At 28.9% G+C, this 25,186-nt stretch overlaps 2 protein-coding genes across 3 annotated transcripts in view; both read left to right on the forward strand.

The window, feature by feature from the left end:
• The window catches only part of LOC109605622 (protein YIPF5), a 459,086-nt gene that overhangs the window by 340,467 nt on the left and 93,433 nt on the right, over positions 1-25,186 (forward strand). The window contains exon 1 of one of the 2 annotated variants that reach the window (XM_049964467.1): positions 10,511-10,521. The exons of the other annotated variant lie outside the window; for it this stretch is intronic. The gene's annotated coding sequence lies outside the window, so the exon portion shown is untranslated. Of the gene's footprint in view, positions 1-10,510; positions 10,522-25,186 lie in introns of those variants that run through there. 2 annotated transcript variants of the gene reach the window in all.
• The window catches only part of LOC109605762 (lachesin-like), a 166,748-nt gene that overhangs the window by 62,571 nt on the left and 78,991 nt on the right, over positions 1-25,186 (forward strand). The window contains exon 2 of the mRNA XM_049964656.1: positions 10,950-11,074. Within this exon, the coding sequence (XP_049820613.1) occupies positions 10,950-11,074 (125 nt within the window). The remainder of the gene's footprint in view (positions 1-10,949; positions 11,075-25,186) is intronic.

Here is a 25,186-nt window from a genome sequence, read left to right on the forward strand (position 1 = left end):
CATTTTATTGACGATTTTTTTTGTTATATATTAATAATTTCGAAATGTACCCGAAATTTTCGTCTTTTGAAAGGCAAACTCTTCGCTTTCCGTGGAAATATAGAAAAATTGTACTCCAAAGAAGAGAGAAATAATATTTAACATGAAACATCAAGGTCTAAATATTTTGCTCATATTGTTACAATAAATAGACGTGGAAGAAAAAAACTTTCAAGGATATACTTCAGTAAAGAAACCATTGGTATCATAAAAAAAATCTAGGACGGATCTAAAGTTTGCGCAAAAATGTATTAGTTATCATTCAAAATTATGGTGAAGAGTACTTTGAAGTGTTAAATCCAATATAATAAATCAGATGATAAACAACACATTCGTTGTTCCCCATATAAGAGTTTAGAGCCTAGATCCTTCATAAAAACTTTTTTGATACACGGTGGAGGAAGATTCCCTTTCTTGACCTGGTATAGGACCATTACAAAAATGTTTATGCATAAAGATATCATAAGAGATGTAATAGAATCATTTCCCAGAGATAATGATACGAAGTATGCATCCAAACTAATTCAAAATTAAAGATTAAAAGATAATCATGTCGTAGTTCTCGATTGGCTAGTGCGATGTTCGGATCTAAATCTAACTGAAAACTTATGGGACAACATGAAGTCTCGATTATAATACTAGTAACCATCAATTTAGATAAATGATGTGCGGTTATAAATTAAAGAGTCGTGTATTATTTAATAAATATATTTTTAATATTTTTATTTATTAAATATATATTTAATTTTTTTATTTAATAAATATATAGTGTAAAAATAAAATTGTTGCTATTTTTTTGCCATGTCATTTTTAGTAAATATATGCAAAGTTCAAAAAAAAAAAAAATAGAAAAATTCTTAATGGGTATTGTAAATCTTAAAAATAATAATTTTAAAAATATGTTGTATATATTTTTGAAGTAAATCCTTAGTAAAAGATTTAGAGAAAGCTATTTTGAACCCTGTAAATAAATATTAAATTTATATTAAATATAAGTTTTTGATTTGATATCGAAATGGTGTATTGAACTTACATTGTATAATGTTTCTCTGTTGAAAAATCAGTAATTTTCGAGTTCACACAATAAGCACTTTTAAATGTGAAACTCGAACTTGGCAGTTGTTGGATTTTTTTTCATGTTTCGATTTGCTATTTGCTTACATGCACATGACAACAATAGCAAGAGGGATGTCGCAAAGAATTCTGTTGAATACAGAGGGAGCCGGTGACCTGGGACTTGAGTTCTGCATGAATACTCAATCAAGTCGCCCCGACAAGATGCAGTCGGAATTTATCATTATACGTAGCTCTTTGCCCGTAGTTTACATTCTATCACTCCTACGATCCGCGGACACGAAAGCCACCGACTTGCACGACCGATGCGCCTTCAAACTGGCAATCTCCCTTTGTGTCTTGCACAGAATGGGAAATTATATTGAGGATGTCCGTTAATGATATATAAGCGGATTTAATATGTTGATATTATTCGATAATCGACATAATTAAGTATGAAATTAAATTTTGAATACATGTACACAAAAATTATATTTATTATTTTATACATATATAATAAAACACAGATTGAAATTAATTTTCTCTAGTATCCTTTAAATATACTTACTTGTCCATTTTACGTATATTCACACCTATTTCGCACCCAGTAAATAGTGATTTCAATTAAACGTTTTTTGGTACATTAAATTAAAAATTAAATACAAATGTTTTGTGGTATGATATTAATTTTTTTTAAAATACGTGTAAGTTCATTTAATTTAAGTACTTCATTCTTTAAAATCGTAGCGGGTGCTTGTAATAAAGTCCCGCTTCCTTCAAAAATCCTATTAAATAATATTCAAAAGTCCGTTTCCTCACTGCGAATTCCATTTAGTATACATTAATTACTGAATTTTTAATTAATTCGGTTCCAAAAGATGAAGTCGTCCGAGAAAAACAAGATTAATTTAAAAAGTTGTTTTACCAAGTGTACTCTGTAAGCATTCGTTAATTTTTTAAGTAATTTAATTAATCATTTACACAAGTTTACTAGTGCCCTTTTCCAGTTCAGTAACTTTTCATTCTGTTTTTCTATTTAAACAAAACTAATGGGAGTCCCTCCTTGTGCAACTTTACTACGTTCACTTCAATTTCTTTACTTTTTTTTTATTCGTCCTACGACGGACTATTGTGCCATAACCATTTTTAAAGACTAGGGATAAAAGGAAGTTCTACAACTTTCAAGTTGATCAAGATTGAAGCAAAGAATAACGGACTCGAGAAATTATTTCGGACGTTTTTATATAACCACCAAGTCACTTACATACAGTCCTTAAACCTATTGTCACTTTTAATAACTAAAAACTTTTTAAGGGACCTAAATCTTTATTTTATTTTTGTTTAATTGTCGAATAATTTATTTTTTATTATTATTTTATGGTAAAAATAAGTTTTATTTTAAAGGAAAGGCGGAGCAGCAATAGGCCACAATCAGTGTAATAAGATAAAGCCGGGGAGGTTTTGCCGTCCACTTTAAAATGCTTATTTATGACAGGCTTATCTAAATCCAATTCTTGTCGTGCGGTTTGAGAATTGGGTTTCATTTTCCCCTGAACTGGAAACATATTTTTCGATGCAGTGGTTTTTTCGGAGAATTTATAAGTCGGAAAATTAGCGTTTTATTTTCTTTGCCAGACAACAGAGAATTTATGTTTCGGAATTGTAAGGAATTTTGGTTGAGACGGCTTCTTTAGCCTCGGTCATTGTGTATTCGGTAAATTTTGATGGTAAAGGATTTCGTTCATAAATTTATCGTTTGAATGTAAATTTTTGGTATTGTTTTAACAAAGAGCTTTAAACTACATAATTTTGGAAGCGGTAAATCCAAATAACCAATGATCTGGTAGTTTATGTTTATGCGGTCAGTTTAAATACATAAAACATTTAAACAAAACCCGAAACCGTGATAATAATCCAAAATGTGAATTGTTTCTCAATGGCTTTACATGTGTAAAATATATTTAAATTAAATATCAGTAATGCTGTAATTAAAGGTTTATGTTTTAATAAATTATCCTATCAGTAATTGGTTTACACCACGTTTGATGGACTAAAATTTATTTAAAATTACGGTTTTCCTATTATTTTATTTACGGATTTGATTTAAATATTCATGACTGTGTCATATATTATTCAAATTGGATAAACATTTTATTTATTAATAAATATTTTTATGATCGCAATAAAAATTATTTTATGTTTTTTCATATTCAGAATGGATACATGTATATCCATTAATTAATAAATTTTACCAGTGTTTTAATTTTCAATTATATACCTTTATTTATACAATTATACACTTGGAATAATTGGAATATATTTACAATAATAAATTCCAATATTTGCATAAATTTTCAATTAAATTAATCCTTTAATTATAAAAATGTTACCTTGTATATATCATTTAATATTTTTAAAAAAGAATTCACATGCTAACTAAAATACTAATTCTAATATTGACATTCTTATTTATAATAGAACCACCAGAATTTTATTCTCTAATGATAATAGCATAGTTTAAATGTTTTGAAATGTTTGACAAATAATATGAGTAATAAATACAACAATATGAATAATTTATATATAATTAGATATATAGAAGCGTAACTCTAATCAGATTTAGTTAGGTAAATCATCTCATATATTGTTATGTAAATAGACATATTAAAATGACGTGTTACAAAGTTGTCTATAAATGTAATTCCAAAAGTCCACATCGAATTACAAACAAATTTCCTTCTGATAAAAGCAGCATACATATGCATGTTATGTGCGGCTTCGAGTGCAATTCGTAGAGATATGGCCTTTTAAAATTTTTATAACACACTTCCTCTCTTCCAGCACCGGTGTTCAATTGGCAATAAACTCCGCTATCTTAATTGAAACGGCCATGTCTCTCGGCTTCATCCACTGCACAATTTCCCTAAATCAATTCAGTCCTTTTTTGCCGATGCGTTCATGTTTTATGGAGTCAATAAGTGTAATAAAAAATCCGAAAACGTCGCTCTCAGGACATGGACCATACGTTTACGAGCTACGTTTTACAACGGTTGCTGCGGTGAAGCGAGGCCGGCTCGCAAGCCGTCCACTTCAGAAACGGACGCGCCACGTTTTATGCCGCGCCTTCATCCTTCATCCGACAATCTTTTTTATGTACTCCCGCCGCCGGCTGCTTCCATCGTTTTGATTGCTATTTTATTTTCTATAAGGTCCTTCCGTACAAGGGTTTATGATCTCTTAAAGAGTTTTATTTAAATTAATGCCCCGCTTTATATTCGTCCCGATCGATTTGTACGATGCGGTTTTCGATATCTGAGATGAAGGGAATGGATACTCGCTTTCTTGTTTGTCGAAAGAAGTAATATTACCCTTCTCCCATGCTCCGGACAAATAAAGAAGTTGGACTATTACAGAATGTTCATATTGCATAATATTACGTATTTCAGAATATGTGCATAAAGTATTTATTTAAAAAATACTTATCACAAAGATTTTGAAATTATTGGAGTTTATCCTTTCAAAAAAAAATAATAATAATAATTAGTAGTTAGTAATGACTTAAAAGCTTAAAATATTTTAAAACAACTTCAATTCAACCACTTTTCAATGTAAATACTTGTGATATCAAACTATCAAGAAGTAAATAGTATTATTAAATGAATTAATGTCGAATTGTGTACAAATTTTAAAAACAATAACAATTAACAATCTTATCAATCTTAAATATTAAATAAAATGTTTAAAAACTCAACTATAAAACATTTATTTATGTCCGCTACTTTATTTCTCTTAGTTCATATATGTCTTACACATTTTTCACGTTCAGTAGTAGAAAAACTGTTTTTATTCAATTATTTCTAAAAAATAAAAAATATACGCTACAAAATTAAGCGACTTGAGTATTTTTCAGTGCCATTTATGTCTTTCATATATGAAAAATGTGTTTACATTAAGAATGTCACGTGATCAACATTGGTCAAACAATTTAAAAAATAAAATTATTGTGACCTATAATTCAGGAAGATTGCAAAAAGTTATAAGCGAACAGTTTCTTATATCAAAATAAATGGTATCAAAAACAATTAAGAGGTTTCGAGTTAATGGAAGTGTGGAGAATCGAAAATGAGGTGGGCGGAACAGAAAAACCTCCAGAGCTTTAGATCGTCGCATAAACATGCTTATTAGAAAAAATCCAAGGATGTACGCAACTCAAATTTTAAGATAGGAGAGATAGGAGATTTAGGAGACATATCAATTAGTTCGATAACAATTCAGCGTCAGTTAGTGGAGGCAGGGATGTCAGGAGGACATTCAGTAAAAAACCTTTCAGTTTCAAAGAAACTGGATAGCAAGAGATTGGAAAAAAGTACTATTTTCGGACGAATCAAAGTTTAATAGTACTATAGTAGATAGTTTAATAGTAGATAGTAGACAGTTTGTTCATCACTCTAAAAATAGTAGACTTCATCCAAAATATGTTACAACTTTTAAACATGGAGGTGGCAATGTTATGGTTTGGGGTTCTTTTTCCTCTTACGGAATGGACCCCATTCACAAAATAGAAGACAAAATGGATCGTTTTATGTATCGTAACATATTAGACGCCATACTAAATAAAAAGAAAGTCACTTTAATTTTGTCCGATACTGTAATTTGTAATGTTTATAATTTAAAGATTTTTACAAAAAAGAAAATGATTTTTTAAATGATACACCGTTTTCTAAAAAGTATAATTTTGTTTATATGCTAAAAACAGATTGGAATAATATAAAAGAATAATTGAGTAAATATACAAAGTATATTTGTAGCTCTAACAATAAATTGTCTCCAAGACTCCAAGTAATTCTTCTAAAGGACGCAATAATATAAATTTCGAGATCGGATTCGTCGCTATTGAATAATATAGCCAGCTTATAAATAGCTGGGGGTTGACTTATTGGCAATGGCAAATTACATGCTTCGTGAACAGGTTCTACTCAGTTATTGACTTTTAAGAAAGTTTACGTTGAAGCTAAGGACAGAGATTCCAAAAACTACGAATATTGTCGAATACCCGGAAACCTTTCCCTATTGTCGTGAGGTAAAGGTATATTGGAAACCAAGTTCTTGTTGGAAATTAATATTTAATAAAATTATATATATTTAAACTCATACAAAATAAATAAAATATTCACTGAATTTTCCACCCAACCAATTTTGTTGAATCATATAACTGTAATTAAACATGAGTGTAATGTAATTTTATTACTTTTATATCTTAAAATTAGAAATTTAATTATATCTGAAAAATTATGTACATACAAATATTAATATTAAATGTTAATTCATATTTTAATGTACTAAAGTAGTATTATTGTTCACTTCAATCAACTAATTAAATGTAAATTCAAATAATAATTATGTCAACTGAACTAATTAGATAACATAATAAATAATTAATAAACATGCATAAAATAGAATTTATTAATATAACACTAATGAATTATAATTATACCAAATTATTATTAGCTTTATGATATTAATACAGAGATTCAACCCGTCATTAAAAGCCTAAGTAGAATGCTACCATTATTGTTGTTAATTCCAATAATAGTTAATTAAAGGTACCATTTAATTAACGTGTAATAATTAACATTATTTTGAATTAGTTTAATGTAGGAATATAATGCAAAACTTAGTATCAAATCAGGGGAAAAGTAAATGCAGAAATGTGACACGTACAAAGATTATTAAAAAAGCTCCAAAGTTGTTTGCGACACATCGTAAAATATTGTCATGTTTCAGTTTTAGTGCGCAATCAAACGCAAGAAAAATAAGAGGCTTTTTCTGCAAGTGCTCTATGTAGATGTATATCCGTGTAGGAAATGTGATTCGGCAATATACACAGGGCAAATGAACTGTAACATTACCAATGGCGCACCTGTAAACATCGTAAAATGGCACTGTCAACCTTTCAAGATTTTAGCAGTAACTTCCACCTTATTCTCTGTATGCCAACAAAGTTTTTTTATAGAGCGCTCTTCAACTTTCATAGAACTAATATTTTTTATTATGTATAAATTATCAAAATTCACTGACGTAAAGATATGCATTAATAATCCAACTTGAATACGAAAGAATTTTATCAATTTCGACACTAATAAAATATTAATGGAAGTTTCAAAAATGTTTTCCGTATTTTGGTTTATTTCGTTTTAACAGTGACGCTGTTTGAAACTGCCTTTATTATTTTTGTTGCAACAGATAAAACACGGCACATTTTCCGCCAGTAATAAAAAACCTGAAGAGAGTGAGATGTAAAAGAATGTTCAACATATAAATCCCGAAAACATCTATACTGGCCCATTCCGTGTAACGCCATCATAAAAAATATCGTCGAAAATATGCGAACACTGAAATGTGTCATTTTATGACATATTTCGGCAAATTAATTGCGCCAAAAAAATGTTAAAATATGGAATATCTATTGTTTGGCTTTTCCAGGAAGGATCGTTTCATTCAATTTTATTTTATAGGGGTAGTTGTTTGGACGATATTATTAGCATTTCAATAATTTCTTTTGAAGTGTATTTTATGGAACGTGTTTTTCACAAAACTTCAAAAGCAACAGCAAAATAAATATTATTCCCCATTTTATTCCCCGTTGCTTTTTTTAAGTTGACGAATTTACTTTATAAACTAAACAAAATATTCTGAAATAAATTCACTGACAATTTTAAAACATTCCATTTAAAATTCGCAAGCATTTATTCAGCAACTTGCATCTTTAGTGAAGGTAAAATTTATATATTTTTTTAATTTATTACATTTTTATAGTACAACGTAACAATTCGGAGTTATATCCTTTATAATGCTGGCGGATACTGGAGTTTTAATAACATCGTAACATTCATTCAGGTTACGATACAATAATCCTCCACGTACAAAGAAAGTTTTTAATTAAAAAGAAGTATAAATTTAAAAATAAAATATGTGTTACATACTAAAATATAAATGTCAGTGGCATAATGCGATTTTTATCGAGGTTACATATATTCATATTTATATAAATCTCAAATAAATTATCAAAAATATTTATATTATTTTAATTTTGTTCATTTTAATGATGCCATTATAGAAATATAAAATATTTTAATGAAAATTTTTAATAATATTAAAAGTATTTGTGGTTACATACATTGGATTTTGCTCCTGCATGCACGTAAATAGATTTTTAGGGGCACGTGTCTTCACATGTGAAATATTTCTATATATTCATTATTAAAATTACCCTAGGTTACATGAAATTTTATGTTCTTTTGTAGCATGTGTATGAAGTTGAAAATATGTGGGAAATAGTAACTTGAAATTATTAAAAATAAACTAATAAACTTTTACAAAAGGTAGAGTGTTAAATTTTATAATGCGAAAAATTCAAGACTTTGAAGGAACGGAAAACTTATTATTGCAGTTCGTTTAAAATTTGAAAATAAAAAGCTACTTGAACTCCTTAAAACAAATTTTCCAAGTTAGTTATGTTTAACTTTATAACGAGTACTTCAGTATCAATATAATTTAACACGATACATACTGAATCGACTACAACCGCCGATTGCCAGTTTACGTTTAGTGTTTTGGCGCCGTGATATGTTTGTCAATCAGAAACGTATTGTGCTATACCCCTTTCAATAATTGGATGGTTCGTTTGATATTAAATTACTCCTGCAGGGTGAGAAACTCCTGCCATCACCGACAACTAAAACTATACGCGTCTGCTTTATTGGGAATGGCGGCCATACACTGAGGACCAATAAAAAGGAATAGAGTTGGTATAACAGTTTCAATCACACGAATAAGCAATTCCCCCTAATTGTACGGTACAGTGGATTTTATTAATTGAAATCTCTCTGTCTGGGGAAATTAATGTGTCAGTACAAACAGAGCATTACCATAAATAATTATTTCGAATATTTGAAGGTGTACATAACTTTTACATTAACGTCTAAACCAATTTTATATTATATTTACTTGATATAAAAAGGTAGTCATCAATAACGCAGTTGATTGAAAACGAAAGCAGCGGTAAATTATCACCTGAAAATTGCATTTAAAATGAGCAGACGGATGAATACAAATTGGGAAGTAAGACTGCCAGTGAATCTATTGAACGGGAGTCGATCAAAAGATGGTCCTTCTATGACAAGCTGTTCGAAAAACATAATCTTCGTAGCTGAATAGCTTATGAATAAAACTGGTCTTATTTGAATACATAATTTTCAATTATAAAACGGAATGTTGCCAACCTCATTCGCTCCGCCTTTATAATATACCCACTTTATGTTTATTCATAATTGAAAATGAAATTTTGACTTAGTTACTACTAATAAAGTATCAATTAAGTAATCGTTGAGTCAAAACTCTCAATTGTATTAGTATCTTAATCATTTAACTTATCTTAATCGACTGACAAATAATTATGTATTTAACAGCCAAATAAAAGTATTTGTTTGTGAATTTATACATACGCGGTTGTTGTGATGTTTGTTTCTTTTGTTATCTTCCCAACGTTCGATAAAAATAATTTAAAATACTTTAATATTTTGAATTGCGGATTCCAATGTAAGTTTGTCATTTATTTGCATGTTCCCAGATTGTCAACATTTTATTATTACTTCCTTTAACCTGACATAATATTTCTTTGAGTTTTACAAATCTGTCATATAATGTTTTGATAACAAATCATAAAAGGTTCATTTTTTATGACTACTTAATTATATAATAATAATTATTTTGAATTAAAACGAAACACTAAAATGATTTTAGATAGTATTTTACTATTTGTTAGGCATCCAACTAAAAATATGCATATTGTGAATTATAAATATTGTGAATATAAACTTTTTGTAAATTAATAATTATTAAAAATTTCAAATATTTTTTCTTTTATTATACAGCCTCAGGACATGAGCATCCAATAAATTTTATTTTATTAATTAAACTATGTCGCATCCACCATATTTTAAAGTTTTTATAAATGTTATAAATGTTATTATGTTATATACACTAAAGCCCCAGCCTAACCAATTTTGAAGATTTCTTTAAATATATTTTTAAAATGTTTCTAAATTAAAAAACAGGATAAAAGTCAAATGTGAAACAAAATGTTAAGAGAACGTTAGTGGAGTGCCAAATTTAAAAGAAATATCCCCTCTAGCAAAATATTTGTTAGAATAAATTGATCTGAAAAGATTTGATGCTCTATAAGTTGCCAGAAAAATGTTATAGTAACTTACCTTTTAATGTTGTTACCTATTTGATGAAGATGAAAAATTATTTTATTTAATATGTTACCATATTTTTATCTATATAAAAATTAATTTTAAAAGAAAAAGTTTAATGGACTTCTAATGTAAATTTATAAAATACCAATTACAGGCTATGTCAACATAAAAAAATGTTAATTTATTAATTGAAATTGATTGAAATACAAACGTTGTTTTAAAAGACTTTTTTATATTCATATAGCTTTATATAGATTGTTTACCATATAAACGAGGTTTTCATCCTTTCATAATTTATCATTTTAAGAGCCTATTATTGAGCCAAACAAAATTCTAAAATACATGTCTGTCATTTTCTATACTATAACACTAAAATTGTTTTATATACAATTTTCTATATTGTTAAAAACTTCAGGTAAGCAAGAAAAAATTTTTTTTTTCACATATTAAATAAATTATATTTAAAATGTGATCATATTTCTAAAGTGAAATCAAATAAATAGGCCTTAAACGGTGTGGAAATCCCTAAGAATAAAATTTATTATATTGTCCCCTTTAGTTCGAACATTTATCTAATATTGGTAACTTGGATTGCAGAAGATTGGTCGACGGCCCGGATAATCGACGAACCGGAATTCTTAACGCCCATACACAACCTGACAATACCTGTGGGACGAGAGGCAATTCTATCGTGCACAGTCAGTAATCTTGGAAGATACAAGGTAAGTTATCATGATTGTTTCATATCTTTTGTGCATTAGTTTCCCTGGCGTTGTTCGATGTGCAGGTTAAGTAATACAAATTACGGTATATCAGTTGGGATTTATCTTTGTATCGATTAAATTTCGTTAATACCCCATCAAACATCGGAGTCCGTTTTCCAACTCTGTGTTTGTGTTAAAACCGGTTATGTAGTGAAGCAACGGAATGAAAAAAATATCGTCAATTTTCTTTCCACTTAATCCTGCAAATTGTTAAAATTACCTAAATCTTTCACTTTCTGGTAAAACGCTAAATCTGCATTGATTTATAAATAATTTTCTTATCAAGTCGATTATTTGTTTCGCTTTTATGCCGGGATTACCGACACAAATCCCCGATTTGCGATAAATCAGATAAAATTGATATTAACAGCAAGAACGTAGGATGGAAATGCATCAACAAGTTCCGGATAATTTATTTACAAGGACTCAACGTAAACTCTGTTCGATTTACGAGTCAGACATTTAAATCCGATATTTCACGGTATTTATGGGGATGCGATCCTCTTTCCATTAATAATTGCAACCGTTTGCTTATTTACCAAGACCGAATTACTGTCTCCTTTTATATCACATAGTATTACTTATCCGTGCATATTTTGTTAATCCTAATTTTTTATAATATTAATATGATTTTTGATAAAATTACGTCTACTGTAATAATTAGTTTTCGTTTCCCACAATTAGTTTCAATCAAAGTTGAACCATTTAAAATGGTCTGGTGCGTGACTCGCGAAATTCAGGCAGGTATTTTACATCGATGCGTGAACTAAATATCTTAATTAACAGAAAGAGAATGACACAGACGTGCCCGGCGTTCCTGCATTTTAAACTTATGGGCCGAACATAATACGTTCCGTTGTGGCAGGCTCGAGCACCTAAAAATAGAAGGAACGCGATGTGTTCGTAAATAAGTTTTTTGATGTGTTGGATAACGGTCTTAATAGGTAATTTCACCTGTCAAGCGATTACTTCATTATTGAAATAGAAATTTAATACTTCCCAACATTTTATTTCTACGTCCAAAAATTCTTAGCAGAATTAATTTTGTTTCTTGAATTTCCAATAAATTTTGTGAATGAATTTTTATTTTTTTTTTTTGTTTAGATATAGTTGATGCCTGATAAACTGGTTAATTTAGGTTATTACGAGTATTTTAAACTAGATAGTGACTTAAGTGTCCAGAATTAAAAATTTTTAAAATCAAATTTTCCTAAAATTTATAATTTTGGGTTGTTAAATTACTTCTAGAGAAAAAATGTTAAAATTTATTCTAGACATATATTAACAATTATTATATCACATTTATGTATCACATTAATATTTTAGAGGTAATGAGTTCACATTTATAGATTTTAAGTTATATAACCAATAAAAATATAAAAAATAAAAAAGGTATAGAAATGTTACTTAACATCTTAAATGAGACTGATAGTTGTGATGACTGATATTTGATAATACTTATTTAATTATTTTATTTTTTATTTATTTATTTTTTTTTTTCTAAACATTAAAACAATATTTAGAATACGAAAAACTAATTGTTCACTACATTAGTTTTTATAAATAGTCGATGAAACAAACTATTTTTAAAATTGAAATAATATAAAAATTAAATAATATTTCGGAACCAAACTTTCTTTAAATATTAAAACTGGAATATCTCAAAAACGGCTTTAATAATCTTAATTAATTAAGTAGTACCTCTTTTCTAAATTGTGTAATAAATATGAAAATCTTTGACAATTATTCAGTGTCGTAGAAAATACAACGAGAAAAAAAGGAGCATCCCCAGAATCTACGCTACTGCATATACCGTGTCATCATGGTAAATGTATTAATACCAAAGTTAAACACGATTGGACTAAAAGTTACCAGAATATTAGAATAAAACAATTTTTCAGATTTCAATATTGATGGTTGTTCTCTCTGGTTCCAAATGTTGATAACCTATTTTGGAAACACTTGGTATATTACATTAAAATTTCTGGTAAATTTCAAAAAACTTAAAAAATATATTCAGAATTTTTCTATTATTGGATGTGTCCTACCCATCCCCAAATTTTGACCCCCTATTTTAGAACACGTTTTAAAAAATCTGCTCACTTTAATCAGTATTTGTCTATCCAGCCTGTAAATATTCCTAATAGTCAAAATTAACCAATTTGGAATATTGTTTTGTAGATAGTTGTTTACTGTAATTTTACTGTGCTTTAATAATATAGTAGACCAGCTTATATGCATGATATGACGCAGTGAAAACTTTTCTGTGTATGTATTGTCATTAAAGTTTGTCTTTGAAAGATAAACACAACTTTTGAGAACGGGAGTTTAACAAACTTTCTGTCATATTTATTAATTGTAACGAAGCATTATTAAGGGAAACATAGAAACATATAGTTTGTACCAATTTAACTCGGTAATTTTCCACAAAACATTAAACAATTTTAATTTATAATTAATTAATACATACATGAAATTTACTAGGTTAATTAAAGAGCAAAAAAAAACAGGTTATTTAAATTACAAAGTTTAATTCGTTAAATTTTCTATAGAAAATAATTTTATTTATAGATATGTAAAAATACATATTCAAAAAATGTCAATTATAAGTATTAAATTGATAATATGTGTGATTTGAAGCAGAAATTTCTGCGAGTTTTTTAATAAAATTTTTGCCGTTACGTAATAGCTATTAATTATAATTTCAAAAATATTTAATTTAATTTTATTATGACAGTGAAATATAAAATACATTAATTTAGCATTTCTCAATTTCATTTGAATGCTCGTGTTTCACTTTTGTCAGTTACTTTATATAACGAGTTTATTAAACTATCAACTATGTTAAGAATTAAAAGGAAATTGTTCAGATATTCAACTCACGCGATTTATATATAGACAGCTTTCCATTTTCAAAGATTTGAAAGTAACTAAGATAAGAATAAATTAATCGTTTATGTTTTTCTATTTCTAATTAGACTAATTAATTTAATTAACATAATAATAGTATAATTGCAAATAGATTTAAAACGACCTTTAAATAAATATATGTCTATAGGTATCTTTGTCGACGAAGGGGGGAAATAATTACCTTAAACACCAATACGAATTTGAAGCAATTTGTCCATTTCATCGTCTATATCGAAAACAGACTAGTCTAATCTGGCAATGAAACTGCGGAAGGGGAATAAACAGTCGGCGGGTTTTAATTTGGCTAATGTTCGTCATTATTTAAAAGTGCAGAAGAAAGAATCCATTAGTCGAAGTTTCCAACTCAATTGAAGCCGACCCGGTGTGCGGGAGTATCCCGTTTTGCCGGTGGCACGTTTCCACCCCGTGAGAGATGCGGACGAAATGGAGAGAGGACGGGCCTACCGCAGTCGTACGTCTTGCGACGTCCGGACCGTAATTCGGAGGGTGAGTTCGGGCGGTTATCCGTTTTCTCGAGTTGCCACCAGTGCGATGCAACGTGTGGATGGTATTTTCACTCACGGATACCTGGGCTCCCTAAAGTTTCTCTTGGATTAGTTCTATGTGATCATATTTATTGCATAAGAAGTTTTTGCATCCTTTATAAAAGGAATTAAAATTATTACAACTGTTAGGTTACATTTAAAATGTGTCACAAGCAGATGTGAAAGTTAGATTAGAAGCAAGTTTCATTTTAAAATTTGCCGTTTCCTTCACATGAATGAATGTTTATACATTTGGTTATAATAATACCATTTTAGCTTTTAATATCGATTTTATTAATAAATAGTAATTTTAATCGCCGTATTTTGATTTCTCTGTCTGTTACTGTATTTTTAGTATATCAGATTGTATCATTCGTAGGGAAACTAGATATATCAGCCAATAAATTTATGATATAACTGTTCATTATTAATATTCTTAATGGCCAAAAATCAACATGCAATCCCACATGGCATAAACTTCGTTTATTCAGCAAAGTAATTAATATTAATTTTATAAATTATATTGCCCGAGTAATACAAAGTAAAAAGTACATTAAGTATATTAGTATTTTGAATAAAAAGATATCGTGAAAGGTTGTGAAACTGCTCGTTTGAAAATGGCAAAAACTTGTAAATTTCTATAGAATTTATCACCAACTCTTTTACCAAAACAAGAACAAAACTTATCGAAAAATTGTTTTCCCTATGTGCAGAATCAGATGGCACTTGGAAAAGAGCGAGCTCCGGAGCATCGGGAGTTGATGCTGCGACACTCGCTATAACTCTTCGAGAAGGCGGCCAGTCGTGTAATAGCCTAGTGACTAGACTCCAGTCTTTCTACAGCCCGGGGAAACTTCACTATTTACTGTTCGTTGCCTGTATTTATGCCTTGCCGTAAGAACCTTTTGAGTATCGTTTATAGTACGGGTGGAAAACAAAAGTGTCTGCTTCCCTTGAAATATTTTATCGGGGGACGAGTCAAGTATAATGTGAGCTCTTAGTATACTGGCACTTCCGGTTAACGTTATCGACTTTTTAGGAAACGCTATGAATGTCCATTGGTTTCTGTGGATTTATTGTATTTGGTTATTGAATGGATAGTTGAAATGACATTCATACAAATTTCCATTGTTTACTTATTTTTCGTCACAAAAATAACGCATATTAAGGTAGATTACAAATTGCTTGCAGCATATTATCTATGTCAATCTATAAAAAGTTTGAAAAATATAAGTACAACATAAATAACAATACAATAAGTCTAATCATGTTTGCTTGGTTTTATCAAACGCACAAAGGCTAATCACAAGATGATTATCTAAAATTACGTTGAATATTTTAAACGAACGATTTCATGCCCTTTTTATGGATAGAACAAGCAGTAAACTTTAAAGAGCTATAATTAACAGTGCTATTTTTATATATGTGGGTTACTGCGGTAGAAACAAGCACTGTTTTGTAAATGAGGTAAATTACACGCCTACACATTGTTCAAATTCAAGATAAAATAATTCTATATAAGGTAAACGACCTATTACTTATATGAACATTTGTTTCACAATTGGTAAATACTAAATACAAAAGCATCTGATCAATAATGTACAAATACCCCAAAATAACAAAATGATTCTCATAGTTTTTTTTAATTCACTTTTGATATTTTTGGACTAAATATATTGATAAATTTATTTACAATTAACAAATTTTCGGTAAAATAAGTAAGTATATCAAATTAGATTGTTGGATATTTGTAAAATGATAAAAATATAATTAAAAACTAAATAATTATTTAAGCAATAACGGTATTTTTTAATGTCCACAGATTAAAGTTTAAGTTTTATATACAATAAAAATATCTAAAGAACATATTTATGAATTTCCTGAAAAAGCAGATGCAAAAATAATTTTAAATCCCATTCTTTCTATATAATTAAATCGGAATTCGCATGTATATGGACGCTGGACCTTGTGTTGGGATGAAAAATTCAGTTTTCAATTAGCCCGCTTTTTCCCAAAAGAATTTGTTTCCAAAGTGGCCTCCGATTGCACGTTTTGTGTAAAACAAAAAAGAGGAAATTGTGGTGCTAATGAAAACACGCATATCCAAAGGAGATTTGCAGTTACCTAGCCTCTGGTGGGACAATGAAAATAGTAAACAGTAAAAAGGAACAACACTGGATACAGTAAAATGCACTTAAAGTTTCAATGGCGCTTGATTTAATACAATGCAAAACGGGCGCTTTTTGGCCCGCAGCGTATGTTTTGTGATTTATTGTTGTTCACCCCTAGGGAGAGGTTAAGTCGGTTTCCATTTCTTGTTGTCAGGATATTTTATTACCAGTGTTTTATACTGCAAACGGCGACTAAGTGATTCTAACTTTTTCCCTTGTTTAAACTAAGTTTTCCGATTTATATGCCAACTTATTTGAATACGATGTTTCGAATGGGTAATAAACTAACTCTTTAAGTCACTTTACACGATGAAATCGTGTTTTCTTTTCTTTCAATATGTGAATTTAAGTAAGACCGCAAAATTACTATGTTAATCATTTAATATAGTATGTCACAACTCGTAAAAATATTACTATTAATACAAATTTAAAATTTAGTTTAGTATAAAATAAATAACTGCAATATCTGTGCCAGCAACAAATATTAAAACCATCTAGACTTTCAGTAGTTTTAAGCATCTTAGCAAAATAACCGTGATAAACCTAAATGAATATTTCCATTAATTAAAGAGGAAGAACAAAGAAACAAATAAAGAAACAAACGCAATAATTAGTAGTAAAAATCCGAATTATGCATTAAAACCGAGTTTCGAATACCGTAAATTTAAAGATAATAGCCGGATATATCAAAACAACGGAGTAAGCTAATAAACTCGGACTCATTTTATTGTATTCGCACAGAAAACGGCAAGCAAATTGTTCCTAGGTTTAACAAAACGTTGCATTAGCGAGCTTGCTGCTTTCCTTGATTTATTCAGTTCCAGCCGCCATGTCAATTCATTTATTTATTATTGCATTTCGTGCAGTCGCTACTTTAATGTCCCAACTTGAGTACTTCACCTATACAGTAGTAGCTGATTCAATTAGATGTTTGATTTACTGCGTAATGCTTTGGCTGCCATTTAAGCACCGTTAAAAATCAACAATAAAACACTTAACATTATTTAGATTTTATGATAATTCTTGAATAGAGTCATTTGTCAAGTTTACAAATACATTTCCTGGAATAATTACTTAATCATATCGTGCACTTAGGTTATTCTTATTAATTCGCTAATTGTTGTTAAGGAGAAATTTGCATTTTTCGCATAACAATAAATTTTCATCAGATTTGTGAAAACTCCCGCATGTTATATATTGTAACGTGTAATTTGAATTACATTAATATTTAATCCAGGAACGAATATACACATCAAGTATGTAAAAGCCGTAATTTTACGTCTTGCATTGTTTATGAGAAAATTTGTTAATTAATTTGAATTCTTGATAGTAAATCTATAACTGTAAATTTATAATAAGCTTGGATAATAAATTAAAACAAACATTTTACATAATAGAAACTGATAAATGTATGTCCAGCTATTGCTGTAATTTTATACATTTTACCATATAGACAATAAATCGTACAACAGAAAAAAGGTTATTTCAGATAATAAATGAATTGAAAATACATAAATCTGGAACTGAAATTTTTTGTGATACAAGATGAATACTAAATCTCTATAAAGCCTGTTATAAAAACTAGACTTTAACCACATCTAATTTTATATAAAAATGATAGTAGTTTGAATACAATGTGTTCGCTTTCTTTGTTTCTAGTTCGAATAACCATTCTTCCTATTTTAATAAAATATAACGGGAACACTTTCCGTAATATTGATTTCAAATATGCAACCAGTTTTTAACAAAGTTATTTAATTACATTAAAAGAACGATATAACAAATGTTTGTAATATTATCGACTATAGAACTCGTTGTTGTTGTTTATCAATAGTGTTTTAAAACATGTAAATTAAACATTTATTTCATTTTTTTTTTTTTTTCATTGTGATTTACCTACGTGTTTTCGCAATATCACAAAGATTTTAAATTTTACTTGCTGTTTTTGTCTAAAATAAATCGACAACAAATGCAAAATCGTAATTTATCTGAAGCTGAATGCAACAGAGTCGTTACTCTTTATGAAGGTTACACTTAAGATAAGCTGGCTCAAAGGTTGAACCAATCAACAATCTACAGAGTTCTAAGACGACTTATCGTAACGGATAACAATACAAGAAGGCCGGTTAGGAGAAGGCACTTCTTTGCAATTTATGGAACTTTAAGAATAATTTAAGTGACAATTACAAAAAGATTTACAGAAGATAGCTAGGAGCTCACCAGTATCGGAGAGGTCGAAATTGAGTACATATATTATATGATTGATAGACTAAGACAACTTTAAGAAATTTGGAACGAAATCACGTCAGTCCAAATTCAGTCATTAATTAGCACGAGAGATGACTGTCAAGTTGTAATTAATATCTATCGAGAAAGTATTCGATATTAATTTTATTTTATTTATTTAAAAAAATAATAATTTTGCAGTTTTTTGAATATTTTAATATTTTGAATAAAATCAACATTTTTATTCAAAATTTAGTAAATTATGTTCACAAGAAAACATAATGTTTAATTTCATTTCGTAATGACACAATAGTACATTTATAGAATTATGCGTTAATATATTTTAAGCAATAGTTAAAAATTATAAAATTACAACAATGTAAAATACATGAAAATTTACACTGTCGATAAATTCTGATTACTTCTTCTGTGATTTTTGTTTGAACTAAAATTATTGAGAGTATCTTAGATAGAAAAAACTTTATATGAGATGGTACTTCATATAGAACCAATTTTAGAATTGTTATTGTATTGTAGGAAAATGCTTGGACCAATAAGCTAATTTAAAGTTTGAGTATGTCAGAGTCTCACAAACTCAAATTCACAATTTAGTTTGACATGAATAGTCTTTTAAAACTATTTAGCATATACTGCAATAGCTTCTTCTAAGTAGAAATTTATGTGTACAAACGTAATATTTCGTGAGTGCTACGAACATACAGTGCCATAAATTAATAAATTGAGCTATCGATGTGTTCTTAGCTATGAAATCGTCGAACCAACCTTTCACATAAATTACAAGATAGGATTCCAGTCGGTTAAATATTAGATAATACGTAATGATCAATCTGTCTAAAAATAAGGTTATCAGAAACTACTTCTATTAATAATGGGACTGGTTGCACGCTAACGTTTATTTGTATTCTATTTATTGTAGTTATAGTACACGCGAACGAGTTTTTGAATGGATAATGCGCACACCAGCCAAAAGTGGGAGTAGCTGATGAAAGGATAAGAGTGATAATTTAAACTTCACTCCAAATAATAATAATGCAATGTAAACAGTCGTGCAGATAACATTTCTTGAGAATATAATCTTCGCAAATAAATACAAAACCCTTATTATCGAGGGAGTGTTATGGGGTTTATTTGTCGAGGTTTAATCCGCGTCACTTCAATTTCCTGTTCACTTGCTAATGAAAAATATATTTTCATAAAGAAATCAAATATTTACCAAATGACGCGTTTGTTTTTGTTCTCCCCAACTTTATTAAGAGATACAAGTTTGATAAAATTGTTTCTCAATTATAAATGTGTTGCATGTGTTCAAAAATTTGTACACGTTCGGTGTTAACTTTTGAAAGAGCTTACTTGTCGGTAAACAAAATTAATTTAGTTATAAGCAAAACCTATTACGGTCGGGGACCGTAAAAAATTGAATAAACAATGAACTCTTATCGGAAACACTTTAGCCTATATTAAAACGTAGAGGAAAGCCCATCGATTTAGAACATTAACATTTTCGTAGTATAGTAACAAAAAGCGGTTAATGCTGCCGTTGAGTCTACTTTTTATGCATGGTTATCGGCCGACCCTCTTCGAAGGATCAACTAAAGGTCTTTTAGCTTCTAGTTTTTATCAGTACTGCCAACACTCGGCTAAGTATTCATTTATCATAGAAACAACGTTAGTTTTATGCGGGGATTTATATAAACCCTTATTCCCCGTACTTGATAATCCATATGTTACTAATCGTAGAATATTATGAGGATACAATCGAAGTTATTAATTTAATAAATATTCATTAACATCTCACTTATTTACACTGAAACACTTCGATCCATTTTAAATCCGTTTTTAACTTAAAAATAAATTTTGTACAATAAAAATTGCACAGCATAATTCAGCAGTTTGGAGTTTTCCATCCCTCGCACTCTAACATAGTTGTGGCAATTTTAAATTAAAGTTATAATGAGATATATTTATCATTTAAAAGGTCGGGGAACCAATTTAAACTTTTAACATTTATGTTCCAATTATTAATAAAACTTATTTTTCTTGCATTTCATATTCTCTTGGCATTTCTTGATCATTTGGTCTTTTTAGAATTTAGAATCATGCACAGCAAATGTTCATGATTCTAAAAAAACAACTCGTATGTAAAAGCATATAGTAAATTATGGGACATTTATTTCTGTCTATTTTTCCATGTACATGACATTATGGAAGTGGTCGTTCCACAGATATATGTGCCATTTTATCGTTTTAAAAATGTAAAATAACCATAAATAATAACAAATGTGCCATAGGTTTATCGGAGTATCAGTTAAATTGAATCATTCATTTCCAAACAGTCAATTTGGAAAATTCATAAGTGTAGTAAAACGATCTAGTCTCTGTACATTTTTTTTAATAACAGTGTCTATAACTTTGATATCTCATATTGTATACTCTTTAATTTACTTTTCGATATGCAGTGGAAGACATTTCTCAAACCCAAGAAGGAGGGTTCAGCAAAAATATTGCATTGAATTATTTCTTGTGATGTCTTTACCGAAACAAATTATGCATATTGAATTATGGAAGAAGTAGGCGACAATCTGGCCGTGATGTAAATCCGACGGGGGTTCATGAGCAGCGAGCGAATGCGGCCAGTACAGACACGGACTGCATATTTGACTTGCATTAGTGGTGTAACGGCTAATTAAGTTAGAGTGCACTAACTACCCAGTAGCGAAATGCCATCTAAATCGTGTCACCGGTACGAAGTTCCGCTGTCTCCATGACCGAGTACGCTGCCGGATTTTCTCTTTCTTCCTTAATTGTACCAATTATGAAATAATGTATGTCTACACTTGCAAAATGTATAAAACTTAAAAACTGTATGCAAAAAGAACCCTCAACCTTTTTTTTAGGCCAATAAATAATAATTGTGTAATTATTGTATTTTCAAAAATGCTAATGTTATTCAAATAGAATGTATAATTTTTTGTAAAATGTAATTTTATAGATTGTTTTTGAAATTATACGAAAAAGCAACTCAACTTAATCAAAAATATAGAGAACTATAAAATGTCAGTTTCCTGACCTGTGTCTTTAATGAATACGAATAGAATAACTGAGTATTCGTTGTACCTCTATCTAATGCTATCACAGAAATGCAAATATGAACTTTCAGGGAATGGTGGTTTCCAAGAACTGTGAATAAAGTTCCCAGAAAATGTCAAAGTTTACATAAATTAAACAAATGCGAAAGGGAATAAGTAAATAGATGGTGCTAATGCAATTGAATACCTGGAATAATTAATTAATCACATGAGAGTAATTTAGATACATCTGATTAATCAAGGTTTATCAGTTAAAATAAAAACATAAAAAATATCATCAATCATCAGACTATATCAAACATTTGCCCCTAATTAAAGCATATACTACATTTAAAGGAAACTGCGTATAAAACAAAATCGTGTAGACCAAAAGTTTATGTTCGTAATAATGGACCGCATTTTACGGAACATTTGTACTGTAAGTCATAACCCGTTTATGAAGTGCGAATCGTATACGCTCTCCCAGTGCCCTAAACGCAATAAAACACACTGTTAATGTCCGAATAGATTATGCGTTATGAATTAAAAGCAAACCTTGATTGGGAGGACCGTAACACCACCATGAAATGGCTCTGCAGTTTTTTTTTTCTGTTTTGTTTCATACAAACTATAAATTACTATGCAGTTTGCAAATGAACTGAAAGCAAAAATAAACGGAATAAAATAATAATTTTATTTATTGAGCATATTTATAAAAAGTTTCGCAACGCTTTAATTTCTAAATTATCAAGTAACATCTATTTATATCTAAACTACACACCCCTTGTAGAGTAATAGTTACATTTTTTTTAAATGTGAAGTGACTTCATTTTCTGTTTGTTCAAACTGTAATAAAAAGCATCTCATAGAAAGTATGAAAAACTTACTATACCGTTTAATTCTTGGTAGTTTGGTATTACCAGTTATTACATTGGAAGACTATGGATTTTGATTTTATTATATTTTTAATTTAATTTTTATAATTAATTTAAATTCAATATTTTAACATTATTGAATAGATAATTTAAATTTGAGGGTCGATAGACATTCAAAGATGTCATTTTATACTTATAATATAAAAATTAATATTTGTAATAACGTTTTGTTCTCCTTTTTAATGTTACCTACACTTGTTTTAATTTAAAAATGCGAATTTATTGAGCAATTTTAATGAAATCTGTACAACCTAGTGAGATATATAATATATACAAATGAGTATAATTTGGTTATATTACAATGAAAATTGTTCGACTTATTTAATACTGTGTGGTTTCGCAATTAATAATATTATACATAAAATGATCAATTTCTGCCTGGCTTATCTCATTCCAAGATTGCAAGAGCATCCCAAATTATTAGGAGGATGGGCCAAGGAACCGAGTCGTCTACCTATAACATCCCAAACATCTTCGATGGGATTTAAATCTGGTGACATTGTGGGCCATGGGGACACCATTATATTGGCATCTAGCAGGATGTGCCTTGTGATCATTGCCGTATGAGGGCGGGAATTCTGGGCATTTTTAATGCGTTGTCTACTTAACACCCAACATTAGATCTAACAAAAATCCTATATATTTTTGTATTAGTTGTATTTATTTTGAATATTTAATTAAAATTCTAAGAGTTACATTTTTTATTAAAAGCAGTGTATATTAACATTTATAAAGATATTTTTAAAACGTGAAACAAGAAAAATTTCATTCATCATAAATTAATTAAAACAAATTATAATCAAAATTGTCAAACATGTATTGATACACAATATTGTTTAATTGTCTTCATTATTAAAGTACATTCAAACATACAAAATAAAAACTGCCTTATCCTATAATTTAACATTAAAATCTATCCAAAATAATTCATATGGCGTGTCATTACACAAAATTGCTAATGTAAAATAATAGGCATTTCCAGTGGGACAATTTTAATTATAATTAATGATGGCTGATGATTTAAATTGAAATTTAATTTTAATTTGAATTGCTTAAAAATCATTATTAATAAAGTGTTATCAAACCTTTTACACAATTTGTTAAATGAGGAATGAATTAAGAAAGTGCTAAAACCACATAATATTAAGATTATAACAAATAATAAAGAAACGAGGACTGGTTTGGTATTTATTAAAATCTATTTTATTTGTTTTTATTCAGTTTTTAGATTAAAATAAAATATAGAGCTTTCCTTCGATTATAATCTACCGTAGACGTTATTAAAGAGATTAAAACATAAAATAAAAAAATAAAAGTAGACGGATTGCATCTGGTTTCCGGATTCTTTTATTTTCTCATAAATTGTCTGGTTCATAATTCAGAAATAATTTTTTCCATTAATTTCAAATTTTAATCCATCGAAGGAATACTATTTTGCACACGTATCTTCATAGTTTACATACAATGTATATTAATCAAATAGTTTCCACTGTGCAATGGCGCAGTAGGTATTTAGGTATACATGTACTTGCATGTGTAATATAATTAACTAAATAGTTCCTAAATAAACAAGGAAGTTACATGTTATCAAATTGAAATTATTTATGCACTTTATTCGAAACACGTTTGCTGTTTAAGGTAACAAGATTGTGTATATTAATTTTCATATGTTTGCTTCATTACTCACCAAGAACTACATAAACGTACGCTAAAATTAATTGATTAAACCTCGGGCATATACAAACAAAGCGTTAGTGTGCTTAAAGACGGTCATCAAAAACGTAGTCTGCTGAAATATATAACAATTTAATGTTGTCAACTTTCAAGTTGATATATTTTTAAATTTATACTAATATAATTTAATTCTAGTTATTAAAATTAAATTTACGTTTAGCTAAGCAAATTTAGGCGTTTACCCTTACACTTAATAAATATTTAGCATAATCTGTGGCTGAAATGCTGTAATAATAGACTTTAATGTCCACAATTTTTGTTTAATTTCCGCTCAGGAATCGTTGAAGTGCGAATTTAATCTTCCAGATAGGCATCAAAATGCGATATTAAAATATAATTTAGTTTCATTTGACATTATTCCTAAACAACGTACGGGAGTTGAAATTCATTATTAGGGGCGGATGTAAATGTTCTCATAAAATAAAATTTACTGAAATTTTACCACTAATTCCATAATTCAATT

This window comes from Aethina tumida, chromosome 3 (genome assembly GCF_024364675.1).
Source record: "Aethina tumida isolate Nest 87 chromosome 3, icAetTumi1.1, whole genome shotgun sequence".
Classification (NCBI taxonomy): domain Eukaryota; kingdom Metazoa; phylum Arthropoda; class Insecta; order Coleoptera; family Nitidulidae; genus Aethina; species Aethina tumida.